The following is a 23544-nucleotide window of genomic DNA, read 5'->3' on the forward strand; positions in this document are numbered from 1 at the left end:
AAAATGCGGTAGCGCAGTAGGCCCAAGCTAATTTAACTTAATAATACATGCAGGACTAGAGAAATATACATAACACAAAAATAGCCACCACACTGTTGGATTAGCATTGTTGTTGATGTGGAAGGGATCTGTGGTTCCTCCTCTTTGTCACGTGACTGGCTTCCTCCCCAGCTGCGAACTTTGGAAGTCTTCCGGTGCCATAAATCAGACATTTCTAATAACACGGAGGAAACTGGTTTTTCCAGTCGGAACCAAAACAGAACCTTCAGGTGTTCTACGCAACACCCAGACCTTATTTGACTAAAGCAGTTGTAGTTGAAGACTACAAATATGCTTTCCTGTCGGCACAACGTGATCTTGGTGTTCTTCTGCAGCTAACTCAGAAGGGACTGGAAGCACCAAAATAGTCCACAAAGACACGGCAGTAATGGTGTGTCACTCGTGACGTAAGACTTGCATGGGTCTTGACCAGCAGGGATGTGCTGGCTCTACAGAGCTCGTCTTTGGGCGGGGAGAAGACAAAAGCTGTGCGGGAAAGAGGTGCGGCCACAGGGAGGAAGAGGAGAGCCTCGCTGGGAAAAGAAGTAGCGAGGAGACGGGGAATGCGGGCGGGGGCCACGTTGTCCATTCACAACCTTGACAGGCAGCAGCCATGTGCGACTGAAGCGCCGGAGGAGACGGCAGGAAGGTTTTACGCGCCGCTCCGGGATCCCTTTGGCATGCGCCTCTCCGGTCGGTGGCTCTTCACTGGGATGCGTGCAGGAAGGAGATGATGGCGCCATGCTGAGACCCAGGTCAGCGCTCATGGGGATGGTTCTGTGCGTGGCCTGTCTGATGGAAGGCCAGATCTTGAGTCCCGACCTGGTCCAGGACGTGGAGTACCTCATGAAGGAAGACCCCACTTTGGTAGGAGGAGATGATGACCAGAACGGTGTAAATACCACGCAGGACCGGCGTTGTTAACCTTTGTTTACCTTTCCTCCTCCGAAGTGTGCAGGCTGCATGTTGTACACGCCCACCTGGAGAGACTACCAGGTACAACCTCAGCACTTTCCATGGGTTTTGTCCCCCTTCACAGCGCTTCTCCCTCTGTCTGCAGCGCTGCCCCGTCACCACCCTGGAATGTTTTTCCGCCGAGGTCAAAGTCCTCCTCCAGGAATGGAAAAACGTCCACAAACCCGGTCTGGCGCGGGGCCTCAAGAACTTCGCGGACAGTCTCCCCACCCAGGTGAGGAGTCGGGAACTGACCAGACACAAAAAAAAATGACTGCACGGGTTGACTTCCGGAAATCTGAAAATCAGAATCAGAAATTGTTTATTAATCCCAGAGGGGAAATTAAGATTTTCAGCACAATCCCATTCAAGAGCAGACAAACATTACAGGGAGACAGGACAGGATCAAACATTACAGGGAGACAGAACAGGATCGCTGACGGGTCTGCCAACTTCCGGCGCCCCTTACAAAAAAAGGTGAGAAACAGGTAAACGCTGGAGGGTGTGAGGAAAAACTATATTCAGTCTAAGCCTGGGCCCCTGGAGAGGGGGTCCAGACTGAGGCCAAGGGGGGGGGGGGGGGGGGGGGGGGGAACCTCATCGCCATAGCACACAAAAGCATGTGTGTAAAAGGGAAACAGCAAATAACACAAAGGACGTTAAATACATTAAAAGAGAAGAGCTGATGCAACTAGACATTTATACATACAGCTACAAAAGTAAAAACAACACAAAAAAAACATATACACTGTGGTGGCCTCTGCGGTGTTCCACGCCATCGCCCGATGGCCAGAGACAGGAGCAGACCCAACAAAGCAACCCTCGGCCGCCCACCAATGTCCAGTCCGTTCATCAAAAATCGCTCATCGCCGAGTCCTTTTTAGTCCTAAAAACCACCTCCTGGATGGATTAAAAAATCTTGAATGAAAACTTTTCCTCACAATATTGCAACTTACTTTCTTAAAAAAATGAATTTTTTTCCACAATATATTTGACATTAATCATGTAAAATGGCATACATTTTTCTTTAAATATTTTTTTCTTAACTTATTTCTTAACAATTCTTGTGAAATAACTTTTTTCTCACGATATTGTGTTTTTCTAATAAAAAAAACCTGAAATACCTTTTCATTATATATTTGACTTTAATCTTAAAAAAATACATAATTTTGGCTTTTAAAATTAAAACATTTTCTCAGAATATTCTTAAAAAATCTTGTATGAAAACTTTTTCTCACAATATTGCAATTTACTTTCTTAAAAAAAAAAAATGTTTTCCACAATATATTTGACATTAATCATGTAAAATGGCATACTTTTTTCTTTAAAATTGTAAAACTTTTTTTAAAATATTTTTTTCTTAAATTACTTCTAAACAATACCTGTGAAATAACTTTTTCCTAACGATATTGCGTTTTTCTAAAAAAAATAAAAAAATAACAAAAACTATTTTTCTCACAATATTGCAACTTACTTTCTTCAAAAATGACTTTTTTCCACAATATATTTGACATTTATCATGTAAAATGCCATACATTTTTCTTTAAAATTTTAAACCTTTTTTTATATATTTTTATTAGATTATTTCTAAACAATTCTTGTGAAATCACTTTTACTGACAATTTTGCGTTTTAAAAAATTCAAAAAATAAATACAATTTCAGTATATATTTGACTTTAATCCTGTAAAATTACACAATTTGGTTTTTTAAAATTAAAATTATTTCTCAGAATATTCTTAAAAAATCTTGAAGCAAAACTTTTTCTCACAATATTGTAACTTACTTTTTAAAAATAATGATTTTTTTTACAATATATTTGACATTAATCATGTAAAATGGCACACATTTTTCTTAAAAAATGTACAACTTTTTTCTTAAAATATATATTTTTTTAAATTATTTTTACACAATTCTTGTTAAATAACTTTTTTCTCACAATATTACGTTTTTCTAATAAAAAAAAAACCTAAAATACCTTTTTTATTATATATTTGACTTTAATCTTAAAAAAATACATAATTTTGGCTTTTAAAATTAAAACATTTTCTCAGAATATTCTTAAAAAATCTTGTATGAAAACTTTTTCTCACAATATTGCAATTTACTTTCTTAAAAAAAAACTTTTTCCCACAATATATTTGACATTAATCATGTAAAATGGCATACTTTTTTTTTTTTTTAAATATCAAACTTTTTTCTTTAAATATATTTTTTTCTTAAATTACTTCTGAACAATTCTTGTGAAATAACCTTTTTCTAACGATATTGCGTTTTTCTAAAAAAAAATACAAAAATAACAAAACCTATTTTTCTCACAATATTGCAACTTACTTTGTTAAAAAAATGACTTTTTTCACAATATATTAGACATTTATCATGTAAAATGCCATACATGTTTCTTTAAAATTGTAAAACTTTTTTTATATATTTTTCTTAAATTATTTCTAAACAATTCTTGTGAAATAACTTTTTTCTGACAATTTTGCGTTTTAAAAATTTTTTAAAAAAAATATCGTTTCAGTATATATTTGACTTTAATCTTGTAAAATTACACAATTTGGTCTTTTAAAATTTAAATTATTTCTCAGAATATTCTTTAAAAATCTTGAATGAAAACTTTTTCTCACAATATTGTAACTTACTTTCTAAAAATAATGATTTGATTACAATATATTTGACATTAATCATGTAAAATGGCACACATTGTTCTTAAAAAATTTACAACTTTTTTCCTAAATTATTTTCACACAATTCTTGTGAAATAACTTTTTTCTCACAATATTGCATTTTTCTAAAAAAAAAATAAAAAAAATAAAACAACTTCTTCACAATATTTTTGACTTGAATCCTGTAAAATGGCATTATTTTTTCTTGTAACATTAAAAAAAATGGACAAAGACAACTTTTTTCTCATAATACAACTAATTTTTTTCTAAAAAAAAATAAAATAAAAATAAAAATAAAAATAAAAAAATTAATTAAAAAAAATTAAAAAAATAAAAAATAAAATATATATATATTTGAATTTCATCTTGCAAAATTACATAATTTTGTTTTGTAAAATCACATTTCAAAAACTCCTACAGGGCCGCCAAAAAATATCTGTTTCTCAACTGTGGTCCGTGTGGGCCGCGTCGATACTCAGTTGCAATACACTTCTCCACCACCTGTGGCAGCAATGACCATCTCAAACAAACGGAAGAAGTCTGGAGCTAAAGTCATAGAGAAGTTTCTTAAGCGCAAAAATTATGACTAAACAGTAGTGAAGTACTTTAATACATTCTGTATGTTTTGACTCTGCCCATCCCTGAACAGCTATTGGAGGGACATTTTTAACACTTTGTCTGAGGTCACTGGCCAAAGGATTGAACCGAATCCTCCAAGTGGACTTGTCGGGGTAGCACCTCAATCAGCTACCCTGAACAAATCCAAAAATAGTATTGTAGCATTCACTCCTCTGTTGGCTAGAAGACTCATTGTGTTAAATTTGGAAGGCAACAGCGCCCCCTTGCCACACGTGCTGGATTCAAGATGTTCTGTTTTCTCAAACTGGAGAAGATGAGGCTGACATTGAACGCTTGTACTGGAAAGTTTCAAGATATGTCGGAGATACTAATCTCCAAATGAGCCCTGATTGAAACACACTTGAAATGTGGGTTGTTGACAAGCCTTTTGTGTGCTCACGGGTTGCTATGTCTCTTAAGGGACATTCAGGAATACAGCTGCCTGTGGTTTCTTACTTTATTTATCATTATCATTATTATTATTATTTTTCTTCCTTTTATTTACAGAACACAAAACCAGTGAAGTTGGCACGTTGTGTAAATGGTAAATAAAAACAGAATACAATGATTTGCAAATATATTCAATTGAAAAGACTGCAAAGACAAGATATTTAACATTCAAACTGAAAAACTTTGTTATTTTTTGCAAATATTAGCTCATTTGGAATTTGTTGCCTGCAACATGTTTCAAAACAGCTGGCACAAGTGGCAAAAAAGACTGAAAAAGTTGAGGAATGCTCATCAAGCCCTTATTTGGAACATCCCACAGGTGAACAGGCTAATTGGTAACAAGTGGGTGCCAAGATTGGGTATAAAAGCAGCTTCCATGAAATGCTCAGTCATTCACAAACAAGGATGGGGTGAGGGTCACCACTTTGTCAACAAATGCGTGAGCAAATTGTCAAACCGTTTAAAAACAACATTTCTCAACCAGCTATTGCAAGGAATTTAGGGATTTCCCCATCTAAGGTCCGTAATATCATCAAAAGGTTCAGAGAATCTGGAGAAATCTGTTGTGTTTGCAGGAGGAGTGACGGCACAGAACCACAAGGGGACAATATTGCTCTATGTATTTATTATATATATATTAATAAATGTATATAATAACAAACAATACAATGAAAATAAACTAAACAAGAGAATGGAGTGTGACTAATCCAAAAGGGGTGTATGATGGGAGACTATGTGTATGAATGATTAGCTGTTGAGTATTACCTAATTGTTGGATGAGGAAGCAGACAAGTCCAAAGGGGCTAAGCAGAAGAAGGTCCTTGAGACAAGTGGGAGGTCTGTGGGGCTGAGAGAGGCGTCAAGGAGTTTGTGTAAAGCGGGGGTCGAGGATAAAGGGAGGGAGTCCAAATTCCAAAGGGGAAGTCGAGGCGCACAGCTCGATCATGGAAGACACGGGAAGCACAGTGGGAAGACACAAGGGACATCAGAACACGGGAAGCTGGGAAGACACAGAGATCAAGTACTCGGGAGGGAAGCCAGACACGGGATGCTTACTGCGTAACAGATGATTACGTTCTGGCGTGGGATAGCAGGTTATGCAGGCTTTTGAAAGCGGGTTTGATCATCAGCTCCAGGTGTGCAGATTGCCGGCGATTGATTGTAGCTGCTCGCTGCCGCCGTTCTGGCGCGCGCCTTGTGCGCTCTCGGAGTTGCGCTCAGTGCAGCACACAGATGAATGTGCACTGATGCGCGCCCGCGCCGTGACAAAATCCCTGCACGTAAGCAGCAAGGTCGTGAACTTAGATCCCTCAGGCGGTACTGCATCAAAAAGCGACATCAGTGTGTAAAGGATATCACCACATAGGCTCAGGAACACTTCAGAAACCCACTGTCAGTAACTACAGTTGGTCGCTACATCTGTAAGTGCAAGTTAAAACGCTACCATGCAAAGCGAAAGCCATTTCTCAACAACACCCAGAAACGCCACAGGCTATGGTGGGGCCGAGCTCATCTAAGATGGACTGATGCAAAGTGGAAACGTGTTCTGTGGTCTGACGAGTCCACATTTCAAATTGTTTTTGGAAACTGTGGACATTGTGTCCTCTGGACCAAAGAGGAAAAGAACCGTCCTGATTGTTATAGGCGCAAAGTTGAAAAGCCAGCATCTGTGATGGTATGGGGGTGTATTAGTGCCCAAGACATGGGTAACTTACACATCTGTGAAGGCGCCATTAATGATGAAAGGTACATACAGGTTTTGGAGCAACATATGTTGCCATGCAAGCAACGTTATCATGGACGCCCCTGCTTATTTCAGCAAGACAATGCCAAGCCACGTGTTACAACAGCGTGGCTTCTAGGGGTGTGGGAAAAAATCGATTCGAATTCGAATCGCGATTCTCACGTTGTGCGATTCAGAATCGATTCTCATTTTTTAAAAATTTACCAAAGTATGACTGTTAAATGTGATTTTAACTGTAAAATTCAATAAAAATATTTGCACAAAAAAAAAAAAATCGATTTTATTTTTTTTTTAATACATTTTTTTTATATTTATTTTATTTTTATTTTTTTAAATTAATCAATCCAACAAAACAATACACAGCAATACCATAACAATGCAATCCAATTCCAAAACCAAACCCGACCCAGCAACACTCAGAACTGCAATAAACAGAGCAATTGAGAGGAGACACAAACACGACACAGAACAAACCAAAAGTAGTGAAACAAAAATGAATATTATCAACAACAGTATCAATATTAGTTACAATTTCAACATAGCAGTGATTAAAAATCCCTCATTGACATTATCATTAGACATTTATAAAAAAAATTTAAAAAAGAACAATAGTGTCACAGTGGCTTACACGTGCATCGCATCTCATAAGCTTGACACACACTGTGTCCAATATTTTCACAAAGATAAAATAAGTCATATTTTTGGTTCATTTAATAGTTAAAACAAATGTACATTATTGCAATCAGTTGATAAAACATTGTCCTTTACAATTATAAAAGCTTTTTACAAAAATCTACTACTCTGCTTGCATGTCAGCAGACTGGGGTAGATCCTGCTGAAATCTATGTATTGAATGAATAGAGAATCCTTTTCAATCTTGGCAAAAATCTTAGCCACACGATTATCAAATGTAATAGGAAAATGTATTCATACTGACCAAACTGGCTTCATGGAAGGTCGACAATCTTCAGACAATACAAGGAAATTGTTTAATGTTATTTACTATGCTAGAAGTCTCCCTTATCCCACAGCAGTATGTACTGTTGATGCGGAGAAGGCATTCCACCGCATAAACTGCTCATTTATGTTTTGCACATTACGTAAATTTGGATTTGGAGATAATTTTATACAATGGATTAAGATGCTTTATACAAGGCCCATGGCATCAGTCAAAATCAATCATATTTCAGAACCTTTTTCGTTAAAAAGAGGAGTAAAACAGGGATGTCCTGCATCTGGATTATTATTTAATTTGGTTATTGAACCCTTAGCTGCAAAAATAAGAAGTGAAAATAATATTCATGTTATAAAAATTGGCTCTCAGTATAATAAGCTATCGATGTATTGTGACGACATAATTCTCTACCTGTCACATGTTAACTCCTCTCTACACTATATCAATGATGTCATCACTGAATATGGCTGTTTATCAGGGTATAGAGTCAATTGGGACTAATGTGAAATATTACCACTTAACACTGCAAGAAATCACAAGTTCAGAACTCCAAAATTGGGTTTGGTTTTGAAATTGTATTGCATTATTATGGTATTGTTGTGTATTGTTTTCTTTTTCTTTTTTTTTTAAATTAAATAAATACATTTTAAAAAATCGTTTTTGAATCGAGAATCGTGTTGAATTGAAAAAAAAATCAATTTTGAATCGAATCGTGGGACACCCAAAGATTCCCAGCCCTAGTGGCTTCATAGTAAAAGAGTGTGGGTACTAGACTGGCCTGCCTGTAGTCCAGACCTGTCTCCCATTGAAATAGGGTGGCGCATTATGAAGCCTAAAATACCACAACGGAGACCCCCGGACTGTTGAACAACTTAAGCTGTACATCAAGCAAGAATGGTAAAGAATTCCACCTGAGAAGCTGCAAAAATGTGTCTCCTCAGTTCCCAAACGTTTACTGAGTGTTGTTAAAAGGAAAGGCCATGTAACACAGTGGTAAAAATGCCCCTGTGCCAACGTTTTTGCAATGTGTTGCTGCCACTAAATTGTAAGTTAATGATTATTTGCAAATGAAGTTTCTCAGTTCGAACATTATATATCTCATCTTTACAGTTTATTCAATTGAGGTTGAAAAGGATTTGCAAAGGTTCTGGAGGAACTGATTTAAGATTGAGAACTGTTTATTTATCACTCACGCATACAAAACGCATCGCCTCAAGCGTGTAGATCTGCAATTGTTTTTAAAGCATAAAATAGGGCTGGCATGTTTACGACCTGTTCTTTCTTAAGTTTGTGGGTGTTTTTCCTTCGGTTTTTGCTTCACTTCCTGTCTTGTGCTCTTATTTTGGGATGTACTTCCTGTTTTGTTGGCATTCTTGTTATGTTCAAATAACAGACACAACAGCCTCGCTCAACTTCACAACAGCACTCTCCTTTATTTCAGTAACTTCCTCAAAAGGCCCAGCCCAACTACGGTGGCTTCAAGGTATCAAAAAGCACAACGTAAATAGCCTGAGTAAGACAGTAGAACACATTACCAATAGGCATTCAAGTATAAGAACAGTATTTAAGATTAACTTGAATGAACACAACATTTCCCCTCCTCTCTTAAAACTTCAAGTATGGAAGGTGGCCACAAAGTCCTGAAAACGCTCAGGGCGTGCACGGGCCCTAACAGGCCGAGGCTCAGGAGCAAGGGGGACCGGCAGTGGGGCCGGTGCTGGGGCAGGGCACTGCGCGACCGGCACAGCCTGGGCGAGGGGTGCTGCCACTGGATCGGGCACCGGAGGGCGTGGCCCCAATGCGGGAATGTTCGGTGCCACCCCTGTGACGTGAGGCTGGTGAGGAGGGGCAGGTACCTTGCGCAGGCAGCTAGCGTGCCAACGGGATCCATCGGTTAACTGAAATGAAGCTGGGCCCAGCTGGCGGCTGACCTGGTATGGAGCAGACCAGAATGTTGACAGTTTGTTGGCGCGGTGGGGCCGGCGCGCTCTGACCCAGTCCGACACTCTGACAGCTGGCCATTTAGCCCTGTGCTTCTGATCGAACCTTTGCTTCATGGAAGTTTGTTGTCCCTTGACGCGAGACTTGACTGCTGCTGAGCATGGTCGCGGGCTCGCGGCCATCGGTGGGCGGAGTCTCGACAGGGGAAGCACAAACTCTCGACCCACCATGAGGCTGGCAGGAGAGACCCCTGTTGTAGAGTGGACAGTCGCCCTATAGTGGAGGAGGGTCTGATTCAGTGCAGCCTCCAGCGAGTATCCCTCGGACATGTGAGCACGCAGTCCATTCTTCAGTGATTGGTTGTACCTTTCCACCCCCCCGTTTGCCTGGGGGTGGTAGACGGAGGTTCTGATGTGAGTAATACCCTTGCTGGCAAGGTAGGCGGTGAACTCCGAGGACAGGAACTGAGGACCGTTGTCCGTGGTGATGGCTCGGGGTAAACCCCAACGGGAAAACAGGCGGTCCAGGAAGGCGACGACGGCAGCAGAGGTGACCGTTCCCATGGGAGCCACCTCAGGCCACTTGGAATGCAGGTCGTAGACCACCACAAGAAACCTCTGGTGGTGTGGCACATTATGCAGCTCACCACAGATATCAAGCTGGAGATGGTCCCATGGTTTAGTTGGCCAGTCCAGGGGCTGGAGTGGAGGCGAAGCGGGTGGCCCAGTCTTCCCACTGGTGAGGCACGCTGCACAGGAGCGGATGAGTCCCTCCAGGTCTCGATCGATGGCGGGCCACCACACTGTGTCACGGCACCTTTGCTTGGGTTTGACTATGCCAAGGTGACCCTGGTGTGCCATCTGTAAGACACACCCTCTGAGGGCTACTGGGATAACAGCGCAGTGTCCCCGGGCGATGCAGGCCTCACCCCAGCATGACAGTTCGTTCTTCACACGGGAATACGGCTCTAGCTCAGGTGGGACACGGGAAGGCCAACCGTGTCTGATGTAGTCACGCAGCATGGTGAAGACAGGCTCGGCTGCTGAGGCCGTCTCCAAATCACGAAGGGAGACAGTGTCCTTCAATGGTGAGTGGACCAGGTGGACCACGTCTTCTTCGTCCTCCGGGGAGACAGCGGGGCCCTGGGTGGTGGCAGGACGGGACAGGTAGTCTGCCACCACGTTATTCCTGCCAGGGGTGAATTGTAGCTGAAAGTCATACTGCTGCAGACGGTCTGACCATCTGTGAAGACGGAGGGGCCTGTGCCCCACACCAGAGGTAGACATCAGGGTCGTCAGGGCCTGGTGGTCCGTCCGTAAAGTAAAGGACCTTCCGTATAAGTAGAGATGCCAACGCTCACATGCCCATATACAGGCGAGTGCCTCCCGTTCGCCCACTGAATATTTCTGCTCAGTGGGGCTGAGCGCCCGAGAGGCAAACGCTACCGGTCTCTCTACGCCATCATGGATCTGTGACAGAACGGCACCTAGAGCCACTGCGGAAGCATCACAGGTCACGAATGTGGGGCTGTCCAGTTGGAAGTGCGCCAGGATCGGAGACGTGGTGAGGAGCCGCTTCAACTCGTCGAAACCAACCTGGCACTTGGGAGTCCAAGACCATGGTGTCTCCTGCCTGAGCAGCATCCTGAGCGGGGCCGTAATGGAGGAGTACTGAGGCAGGAACCGCATGTAGTAGGCTGTCATCCCCAAAAATGATGCCACCTGGGAGGCCGTCGCAGGAGTGGGGACGTCGATGATGGCATCCACGTTCGACTGGAGAGGCGAGATGCCGTCGGCGGAGACACGGAACCCAACAAAGTCTATGGCGGGTGCAGCGAAAACACACTTCTCTGTGTTCAGCGTGGCATGGTGGCGCTTGAGTGCGGTGAAAACCTGTTCCAGGCGGGCATCGTGTGTGGCAGCATCTGGCCCATGCACCACAATATCATCCAGATACGCCACAGTCCCAGTGCAGCTAGCGAGGATTGTGGACATGATTTTCTGGAAACAACTCGGCGCTGAATTGAGCCCAAAAGGCATCCTCGTGTAGCGGTACAGGCCAGTGTGGGTGATAAACGCTGTCAATTCCCTACTCTCCTTATGTAAAGGGACTTGTAAATAGCCCTGGCGCAAGTCCAATTTACTGAAAACTCGGGAGCCGTGGAAGTGTGTAGTGAGTTCCTCCGTCGTAGGAAGAGGATATTTGTCAGGCACCACTGCCTTGTTCACTTGGCGGAGGTCGACGCAGACTCTCAGTCCGCCCGACTTCTTCTTGGCGATGACAATGTTGGACACCCATGGGGAAGCGTCGATGGGCTCTATGATTCCACCAGCCTGGAGGCGTTGAAGCTCCTGCGTAACGCCGTCCCGCAAAGCCAGGGGAACACGGCGAAGGGGCTGGACCACGGGAGGCACGCTGTGGTCCAGGAGTGGCTTGTGTGTAAATGAGCTGAGGCAGCCCAGGCCGTTAAACAGCTCCGGCTGGTCGTGTTGCCTCGGAGACGCTACGTGTAGAATCCGCATACCGCTGTTGTCCTGCAGGGTAAAACCCAGGCTAGTGAAGAGGTCGAGGCCCATGATGTTCTCGCCGCGGCGCGTGATGTGGAACGGGAAACGGTCCACAGCTGTAGAGGTGTAGCGAACCGGGAGGTAGAGAAGGCCGACGACATCGATTTTGCTGCGGCCGTAGCCACAGAGGGCAGTGGACGGGGGCTGTAGCTGTCTGTTCGGGAAGAGCAGGTTGCAGGTGTCGACATTCAGTAGTGACACTTTGGCCCCAGTGTCGAGGAGGAGAGGGACACAGCAGTCATCCAGGTAAACAGGGCACCTCGAGAAAGTCGCTGAGTGGGGGCCTACAGTGCGCACAGGCACCGCCGGGTCATGTGACTGTGCATCAGGGTAATCGGCCGGAGCGGACCGGCACCACCTGGCAAAGTGGTTAGGCTTCTGACAACGGCGACAAGTTTGGCCCCTAGCAGGGCAGTCCTGGGCCCTTGTTGCATGGCGGTTGGAGCCACAATTCCCACACCGTCTCTGTTGACGTGTTGGCTGGGGACGCGCTACCTGTATAGCAGCATCAGGGTCTGAGGTTGATAGCTGTTGCACTGACTGTTCAATAACAGGGGTAGGCCTATGAGGCTTATTTTCCGCAATTTTGGCCGCACATTCAGTAGCCGATTCCACTTGTATTGCGATTATTAGTGCGTCATCAAGTGTCAAAGTTGCATCCTTGAGTAACAACTCCTCCTGCACTCTGGGATTAGACGTTTTCTCAATGAGCTGGTCTCGAATGAGTTCATCAGTGAGGTTGCCGAAATTACAGTTCTGTGATAGGGCTCTTAAATCTGCTACATACTGCCTGGCAGACTCACCCGGGCGCTGACATCTTCGTCTGAACTCCAACCGGCGGAGTAGGATATTCTGTGATTTTACAAAATGTCCGCTCAAAGCTGTTATGACTGCATCATAAGTGTCCAGCGTACCGCTGAGAGAATTGAAAATTCTGTTCCCCTCCGCTCCAAGCAGGTGTAGGAGAATGGCGCGCTTCCTCGCGCTAGTGGCATTGTCCAAACCTGTGGCCAAAAGATACGTCTCAAAAGACGATTTCCACTGATTCCAGGGAATGACAGGATCGCCCGGGAGGGGTAGAAACGGGTCCGGAGGTGGCAGGGAGAATATAGGTGTGTCAGCCATCCTCGTTCGCCAAATGTTATGTTCAAATAACAGACACAACAGCCTCGCTCAACTTCACAACAGCACTCTCCTTTATTTCAGTAACTTCCTCAAAAGGCCCAGCCCAACTACGGTGGCTTCAAGGTATCAAAAAGCACAACGTAAATAGCCTGAGTAAGACAGTAGAACACATTACCAATAGGCATTCAAGTATAAGAACAGTATTTAAGATTAACTTGAATGAACACAACAATTCTGTTGTCAGAGCTCCTCACCTGCGGCTCGTTTGCATCAATGACCTCACCAGGTGTTAGAGGGCGATTCAAACCTGTCTCCCGTTGTTGGCCACTTTTTCATGCGCTGTTCTTGTTCTGTGCGTATCCCTGTTGCACTCTACCTTGGAAATAGGATTTTTTTTTGGACATTGAACACTCCTTAACCTGCCTTATGGCTTCTGAGATCACGACGTCCACTAAGAAGAGCATTCCTATTATAAATGGTGAAAAAAATTTACTTGGGGTGCAAACAACACACACGTAATTGATTTTGTTGTCAATATATAGATCGATGCTGTTTTTTACTGTAGGCAGAGAAAATAAATAGCATCGTAAGGGTGGGCCAAAGAAAAGGCAAACTCAAATAAATACATACAGTGGGGTGCAGGGGACCCTAGAGGTAGTTGTCGGGTGTCCCCAACTAAAAGACAGATAGTTAATAGTAATATTTGTACACTCTCAGTTACATTAACATTATACATGTGGGCACATAGCTATATAGCCGTTAAATGGGGGTCTGTAGTTTAATCCATGGCATACTGGGGGTCATAATGTATGTAGCAAGCTACTTCTGCCGTGTAACTTGCGACAATTCTCCGGGATGGTTTCCCCTGTAGCTAGCTACATTTATTGGAGAGTAATTTGTAGTTTAGCTTACTACATTTTCCAACTTGCCCATCACTGGCTATTTATTTCATTTGAAGTTTAATAGGTGACCGTTTTGAACCATTTATGAATGTCTTATCCACATCCACGCCATGCCGGAAGAGTGTAAACTAGAGATGTCCGATAATGGCTTTTTTGCCGATATCTGATATTCCGATATTGTCCAACTCTTAATTACCGATTCCGATATCAACCGATACCGATATATACGGTCGTGGAATTAACACATTATTATGCCTAATTTTGTTGTGATGCCCCGCTGGATGCATTAAACAATGTAACAAGGTTTTCCAAAATAAATCAACTCAAGTTATGGGAAAAAATGCCAACATGGCACTGCCATATTTATTATTGAAGTGCATTATTTTTTTTAACATGCCTCAAAACAGCAGCTTGGAATTTGGGACATGCTCTCCCTGAGATAATCCTGATACCCACTACAACTATGGGAAATACTATACTTTGACTTTCACAAAGTGCATTATTTATTTATTTTTTTAAACATGCCTCAAAACAACAGCTACAAAAACAATGAAGGCACACAGCTTCAGTCCAGAGCAGGGGTCACCAACCTTTTTGAAACCAAGAGCTACTTCTTGGGTACTGATTAATGCAAAGGGCTACCAGTTTGATACACACTTAAATAAATTGCCAGAAATAGCCAATTTGCTCAATTTACCTTTAACTCTATGTTATTATTAATAATTAATGATATTTATCTTTGTGGAAACACTGATCATCTTAATGATTTCTCACAATAAATATATATAGAAACAGATAAATATCAACATGCAACACTTTATTTTTATATTTTCTCTAAGTGCACATTTTTCAAATTGAACATTTTCAAATGATCACATCTAAGACAGTCTTGTGAAATCACAATATCCCATTTTAACTAGCTAGCCACTAACATTTTTTAACAAATCATGAATTACTTTGCACCCTGTTTGTACAAATAATAACAAATGTAAAATACAAAAGTCAACTCTCAAATTTTTAAATAAATCATGTCACACTTTGAACTGGACACCAAATCTGTTATCTGTTTCTTTGTCAGTTAGTGAAGACCAAGTCTTTAAAATATTTTCTTGGATTTTCAAATTCTATTTGAGTTTTGTCTCTCTTACAATTAAAAATGTCGAGCAAAGCGAGACCAGCTTGCTAGTAAATAAATACAATTTAAAAAATAGAGGCAGCTCACTGGTAAGTGCTGCTATTTGAGCTATTTTTAGAACAGGCCAGCGGGCTACTCATCTGGTCCTTACAGGCTACCTGGTGCCCGCGGGCACCGCGTTGGTGACCCCTGGTCCAGAGTATACTAGAGTAATAAAGTAAACAATAACATAGTCCTCCTTTAGTGCAAGACTGCCTTGCATACTGTATAACAGGAAATTATAAAATGGGCTCAATCTGCCCTGCTCTAACGTATTTGTATGAGTAACACAAATGTGCTGCAAGCGAGTGGTGAGTGCTTGAAGTGGCCTAGCAGTCAATCAGAGCTTCTGAAATGCTGCGTTGAGACAGGGCACCTCTGTTCACTGCAAGCTGCCAAGTGTGCGCCATGCAGGGCAGACTAGCCACACCAAACTCTACCGCAGCTTTTGCCATATTGTGTGGGCTTTCGCCTTGGGGTGGTTTTTGTTGTGTTTTTGTTTTTTCTCGGCGAAGTCTTTAAGCGACAACTGTGTGGTACTACTTTTTTTTGCTGTTTGCTTTTCATCCATCTTCCGCTTGTATTCATCGTGTATCTCCTTATGATTCTTGAAGAGGTGGGAGATCAAATTGCTCGTATTAAAGGAAGACGTTTTGGTTCCTCCTGGCATAACCAACTTTTTGCAGTCATTGCAAATTGCCAGTTTTTTTATCCGTCAGAGACACTTTAAAGGCCTACTGAAATGATTTTTTTTTATTTAAACGGGGATAGCAGATCTATTCTATGTGTCATACTTGATCCTTTCGCGATATTGCCATATTTTTGCTGAAAGCATTTAGTAGAGAACAACGACGATAAAGATCGCAACTTTTGGTATCTGACAAAAAAAGCCTTGCCCCTGCCGGAAGTAGCGTGACGTAGTCAGTTGAACATTTCCGCAAAGTTCCCTATTGTTTACAATGATGGCGGCCAGAAGTGAGAGAGATTCGGACCGAGAAAGCGACGATTTCCCCATTAATTTGAGCGAGGATGAAAGATTTGTGGATGAGGAAAGTGCAAGTGAAGGACTAGTGGGGAGTTGAAGCTATTCAGATAGGGAAGATGCTGTGAGAGCCGGGGGTGACCTGATATTCAGCTGGGAATGACTACAACAGTAAATAAACACAAGACATATATATACTCTATTAGCCACAACACAACCAGGCTTATATTTAATATGCCACAAATTAATCCTGCATAAAAACACCTAAGTGTTTGTTATGCTAGCTCCTAGCCACTAGCTACTAGCTCCCGTCCATATAACCCGCCAATACAATTCAAACACCTGCACAACACACACAATCACTCAGCCCAAAGGACCGTTCACCTAACCCAAGGTTCATAAAGCTTATATATTTAACCAAAGTTACGTATGTGACACGCACGTACGGGCAAGCGATCAAATGTTTGGAAGCGCAGCTGCGTACTCACGGTACCACGTCTGCGTCTGTGTATCCAAATCAAAGTAATCCTGGTAAGAGTCTGTGTTGTCCCAGTTCTCTACAGGCGTCTGTGTATCGAAGTCAAAGTCCTCCTGGTAAGAGTCTCTGTTGTCCGAGTTCTTCGATCTTGACTGCATCTTTCGGGAATGTAAACAATGAAACGCCGGCTGTGTTGTGTTGCTGACTTCCCTCGTAAAATACTCCGCTTCGCACCGACAACTTTCTTCTTTGCTTGCTCAGCTTCTTTCTCCATAATGCAATGAACAAATTGCAACAGATTCACCAACACAGATGTCCAGAATACTGTGGAATAATGAGATGAAAACATAGCTAGTTTGTATTGACTTCAATGGGGGAGCCATACCTCTGTTTCACTGGCTACGTCACGCGCATACGTCATCATCCAAAGGAGTTTTCAACCGGAAGTTTAGCGGGAAATTTAAAATTGCACTTTATAAGTTAACCCGGCCGTATTGGCATGTGTTGCAATGTTAAGATTTCATCATTGATATATAAACTATCAGACTGCGTGGTCGGTAGTAGTGGCTTTCAGTAGGCCTTTAAAATAATCCCAAACCATAGACATGGTGTCGTTAGCCAGTCACCGAGCGAGCTCGCTTGTTAACCACGGCTACAGCACCGGCAACAACACACTCTTGTTGTTGCTCTCATGCTGCAGTCGTCAACTCCTGTGTTGTGTGTGGGAGAGGGGAGAGGGGAGAGAGGAGAGAGGAGGGGCTGCTGACTGGAAGACGCATCTGCTCTGTACTTCTCCCTACGTCCGTGTTTTACCGGATATGTATCGCTCCGTACAGCGCCGTTTTAAAAAGTCATTAATTTTACTTTTTGAAACCGATACCGATTATTTCCGATATTACATTTTAAAGCATTTGGCCGATAATATCGGACATCTCTAGTGTAAACCTGCTTACCGTAATATCTCCATTTTATTAATATGCAGTAATATTTTATTCTCTATCTCCTCGTGTGTTGTCATCAGAGCAGTGGAGCAGCAGCTGCTGTCAAACATCTCCACTGTTCTACTCTCAGCAGTCTGTGTCACTCAAGCTGTTCTTCTTCGATCTCCATTTTCCTGCAACACATTTTCGTTTTTGCTTGGATTCTGGGTTTTTTTGTTTGTTTTTCCCTGTATTTCTTTCTGCCCCGCGCTCATGCCATATGGACTGATCCTCATCCAAAATGATTGGACGAGGAAGTGCTACAACTTGCGTCCCAGCAGGCACGAGACATTGAAACGACGTTGAGAACTTGTTGAATTAGGTCCTGACGTTGAGCAGTTGCTCATAACGTTGAAACAACATTCGTTTTGACAACGTTTAATCAATGTTGGGTTCTGGCGTTGATTATGACCCTTGAATTTTGGTCATTTTCCAACCAATATTCTACAAACCCCGTTTCCATTTGAGTTGGGAAATTGTGTTAGATGTAAATATAAACGGAATACAATAATTTGCAAATCCTTTTCAACCCATATTCAATTGAATGCACTACAAAAACAAGATATTTGATGTTCAAACTCATAAACTTTATTTTTTTTTTGCAAATAATAATTAACTTAGAATTTCATGGCTGCAACACGTGCCAAAGTAGTTGGGAAAGGGCATGTTCACCACTGTGTTACATGGCCTTTCCTTTTAACAACACTCAGTAAACGTTTGGGAACTCAGGAGACACATTTTTGAAGCTTCTCAGGTGGAATTATTTCCCATTCTTGCTTGATGTACAGCTTAAGTTGTTCAACAGTCCGGAGGTCTCCGTTGTGCTATTTTAGGCTTCATAATGCGCCACACATTTTCAATGGGAGACAGGTCTGGACTACAGGCAGGCCAGTCTAGTACCCGCACTCTTTTACTATGAAGCCACGTTGATGTAACACGTGGCTTGGCATTGTCTTGCTGAAATAAGCAGGGGCGTCCATGGTAACGCTGCTTGGATGGCAACATATGTTGCTCCAAAACCTGTATGTACCTTTCAGCATTAATGGTGCCTTCACAGATGTGTAAGTTACCCATGCCTTGGGCACTAATACACCCCCATACCATCACAGATGCTGGCTTTTCAACTTTGCGCCTACAACAATCCGGATGGTTCTTTTCCTCTTTGGTCCGGAGGACACGACGTCCACAGTTTCCAAAAACTATTTGAAATGTGGACTCGTCAGACCACAGAACACTTTTCCACTTTGTATCAGTCCATCTTAGATGAGCTCAGGCCCAGCAAAGCCGACGCATTTCTGGGTGTTGTTGATAAACGGTTTTCGCCTTGCATAGGAGAGTTCTAACTTGCACTTACAGATGTAGCGACCAACTGTAGTCACTGACAGTGGGTTTCTGAAGTGTTCCTGAGCCCATGTGGTGATTTCCTTTACACACTGATGTCGCTTGTTGATGCAGTACAGCCTGAGGGATCGAAGGTCACGGGCTTAGCTGCTTACGTGCAGTGATTTCTCCAGATCCTCTGAACCCTTTGATGATATTACGGAGCGTAGATGGTGAAATCCCTAAATTCCTTGCAATAGCTGGTTGAGAAAGGTTTTTCTTAAACTGTTCAACATTTTGCTGAAGCATTTGTTGACAAAGTGGTGACCCTCGCCCCATCCTTGTTTGTGAATGACTGAGCATTTCATGGAATCTACTTTTATACCCAATCATGGCAACCACCTGTTCCCAATTTGCCTGTTCACCTGTGGGATGTTCCAAATAAGTGTTGGATGAGCATTCCTCAACTTTATCAGTATTTATTGCCACCTTTCCCAACTTCTTTGTCACGTGTTGCTGGCATCAAATTCGAAAGTTAATGATTATTTGCAACAACAAAAAAATGTTTATCAGTTTGAACATCAACTATGTTGTCTTTGTAGCATATTTGTCAGGCTTGTCCCTGACAGTTGGGCTATGTTTTAGTTTTTCCTCTGCGTTTGTCTTGGTTTCCTGTTCTTAGTTTCCTGTCAGTGCTTTTAATTTGTATTCATTTCCTGAGTATCCCTGAGTGTTTTGTCCCCTCAGCTGTGGGCTGGATCATTCTGTCAAAGTTTGTTGGTGACGAACCCCAAGATGCAGAGATGATGGCAGGCGTTGAACAGGAAAACATGATTTAATTCAGCTCTATAGCAAAAAACAAACAAAAGGGAACACACAAAAGGCGCGCCCAAGGCGGAGAACAAACTAGGCTATAAACTAAAATAGCACAAAGGCTAACTGTGGACAATAAACAAAAACACTTACTGTGACACGAAGGAACTATGACTAAAGCGGAGTGGACAAAAGTAGACGGAGCTACAACGACAAATAGGTAGAAGCTACAGGTACAAGTGACAAGTGACAAGTATTATAATGACAATGATCCAGCCGTGACTGGAGGGCAGGACAGGTTTAAAAAGCAGCTGGCTGACTGGCACCAGGTGTGGCCAGGTGCCAATCAGCCACAGCTGAGGGGACAAAACACTCAGGGATACTCAGGAAATGAATACAAAATAAAAGCACTGACAGGAAACTAAGAACAGGAAACCAAGACAAACGCACAGGAAAAACTAAAACATAGCCAAACTGTCAGGGACAAGCCTGACAATATTCAACTGAATATGGGTTGAAAATGATTTGCAAATCATTGTATTCCATTTATATTTACATCTAACACAATTTCCCAACTCATATGGAAACGGGGTTTGTATAACACAAATACAACGTTGAAACAACATTCTTTTTGATAATGTTTAATCAATGTTGGGTTCTGACATTGATTTGACCTTTAAAACTTTGGTCATTTTCCAACCAATATTCTACAACACAAATACAACGTTGAAACAACATGCTTTTTTATGTTTATTCAATGTCGGCTTCTGACGTTGATTTGACCATTGAATTTTGGTCATAACCCAACCAATATTCTATGACGCAAATACAACGTTGAAACAACATTCTTTTTGACAACGTTTAATCAATGTTGGGTTCTGGCGTTGATTATGACCCTTGAATTTTGGTCATAACCCAACCAATATTCTATAACACAAATACAACGTTGAAACAACATTCTTTTTGACAATGTTTAATCAATGTTGGGTTCTGACATTGATTTGACCATTAAAATGTTGGTCATTTTCCAACCAATATTCTACAACACAAATACAAAATTGAAACAACATTCTTTTTGACAACGTTTTATCAATAGTGGGTTCTGGCGTTGATTATGACCATTGAATTTTGGTCATTTTCCCAACCAATATTCTACAACACAAATACAACGTTGAAACAACATGCTTTTTTATGTTTATTCAATGTCGGCTTCTGACGTTGATTTGACCATTGAATTTTGGTCATAACCCAACCAATATTCTATGACACAAATACAACGTTGAAACAACATTCTTTTTGACAATGTTTAATCAATGTTGGGTTCTGACATTGATTTGACCATTAAAATGTTGGTCATTTTCCAACCAATATTGTACAACACAAATACAAAATTGAAACAACATTCTTTTTGACAACGTTTTATCAATAGTGGGTTCTGGCGTTGATTATGGACCCCGACTTAAACAAGTTGAAAAACTTATTCGGGTGTTACCATTTAGTGGTCAATTGTACGGAATATGTACTTCACTGTGCAACCTACTAATAAAAGTCTCAATCAATCAATCAATCAATGACCATTGAATTTTGGTCATTTTCCCAACCAATATTCCACAACACAAATACAACGTTGAAACAACATGCATTTTGACCACGTTTTATCAATGTCAGGTTATGACATTGATTTGACCATTGAAATGTGGTCATTTCTCAACCAACAACGTTGATCCAACGTTGGACATCAATGCCGTCGTAAAGTCTTACCAAATAAAGCCAATAATGAAACGTTTTTGTGGTGCCCTTGAAAAGTATCGAAATACATTTCGTACCACAATATTGATATCGGGACAACCCTAGTCTGGAATCTACAGTATCTTATTTAGTTCTCTGTGTCTTGAAGAGTGATATGTGACCCTAATCTACTATCATGTGTGCAGTCCCCACAGCGCGAGCCTGACTGTTGGCAGTGTGAGCTTCACCAAGAGAAGGACGCCAAAGAGTTCCTCTCGCAGCTCTCTAAAACGCTGCAGTATATCAACGCCCGTTCCGACTCTTCTTCTCCGCACTGAGGACACTTCTTCGAATGAAGACTCGCCAATGCTGACCACGAGAGGCAGAAAGCGGATTGAGTCTGCAAAGTCTTAATTTATGATATTCCATGAGACGATTTTCTCTCACGCACAGCAGGATCTGAAAGTTGAGGACATGTTCTAGCACATGGAGCTATTGCTGATCACCTTCAAAAGACCACATTCCTCTGCGGTGATGTAAGATTTACAATCAATGAAGAAGTCATTGCAGGATCCCGGCTTGAAAAAAGCGGTCTTTTTGACTGATGCTTCACAATCTTCATTCACCTTACCAGGGTTTAACCCACACACGGCGCCAACGCAAAATGAAAGCTGCCACACCTACAAAATGAGGGTGTTTTACACATGTTATACATGTATGTGTATATATGTATGTTTGTGCATACATTTATATATGTATATGTATGTATGAATATATGTACATACATAAATACACATATGGACATATATATACATTTATAAATATATACATATACACATATATATGAATATATATAAATACATGTACATATTTATAAATATGCATATACATATACATTTATATATGTATTTATGTATATATGTACATACATATATATATAGACATATTTATATACATATATAAATATATACATATATGAATATATATGCATATACATAGGTATACACATATATATATATATATATATATATATATATATATATATATATATATATATATATATATATATATATATATATATATATATATATATATATATATATACATATACACATACATATATATGTATGTACAGTCGTGGTCTACTGAAAATGTGAGCAAATCTGCTGGGTCAAAAGAATACATACAGCAATGTTAATATTTGATTACATGTTTTACTGTAATAATGCACTTTTGGTAGCCATCCACAAGCTTCTGGCAAGCTTCTGGTTGAATTTTTGACCACTCCTCTTGACAAAATTGGTGCAGTTCAGCTAAATGTGTTAGTTTTCTGACATGGACTTTTTTCTTCAGCATTGTCTACACGTTTAAGTCAAGACTTTGGGAAGGCCATCCTAGAACCTTAATTATACCCTGATTTAGCCATTCCTTTACCACTTTTGACGTGTGTTTGGGGTCATTGTCCTGTTGGAACACCCAACTACGTTTAAGACCCAACCTCCGGGCTGATGATTTTAGGTTGTCCTGAAGATTTTGGAGGTAATCCTCCTTTTACATTGTCCCATTTACTCTCTGTAAAGCACCAGTTCCATTGGCAGCAGAACAGGCCCAGAGCATAATACTACTACCACCATGCTTTACGGTAGGTGTAGTGTTCCTGGGATTAAAGGCCACACCCTATATATATATATATATATATATATATATATATATATATATATATATATATATATATATATATATATATATATATATATATATATATATATATATACATATATTAATGAGGTAGATTTCCTCAACTTGGTCATTTGATAAGAAACTCGCCTGCTGAAAAATTATGGGCACCCCCGAAAGTCTTTGATCAATCGTAAGCAAGACGTTTAGAGTAAAGTAAAAAGTATTTTAAGACTGAGGTGAATTCATCCTGGATGAAAACCAACACTTCCCATCCAATCTGATGGAGCTTGATAGGTGCTGCAAAGAGGAATGGGCTGAACTGCCCAAAGATAGCTTGTGGCATCGTATTGAAAAAGACTTGAGGCTGGAATTGCTGCCAAAGGTGCATCAACAAAGTATTGAGTAAAGGCTGTGAATATTTATGTAC

General features: G+C 41.3%; 1 protein-coding gene across 1 annotated transcript; it reads left to right on the top strand.

Moving 5' to 3' along the window:
* Positions 1-520: 520 nt before the first annotated feature.
* Positions 521-22123, top strand: il15l (interleukin 15, like). The gene is made up of 4 exons (XM_062062115.1): positions 521-906; positions 991-1035; positions 1100-1228; positions 21644-22123. Exons 1-4 carry the CDS (start codon positions 781-783, stop codon positions 21773-21775), a joined length of 432 nt encoding a protein of 143 aa, XP_061918099.1. The 5' UTR covers positions 521-780; the 3' UTR covers positions 21776-22123.
* Positions 22124-23544: the final 1421 nt, after the last annotated feature.

This window comes from Entelurus aequoreus, linkage group LG10 (assembly GCF_033978785.1).
Source record: "Entelurus aequoreus isolate RoL-2023_Sb linkage group LG10, RoL_Eaeq_v1.1, whole genome shotgun sequence".
In the NCBI taxonomy this organism is placed as follows: domain Eukaryota; kingdom Metazoa; phylum Chordata; class Actinopteri; order Syngnathiformes; family Syngnathidae; genus Entelurus; species Entelurus aequoreus.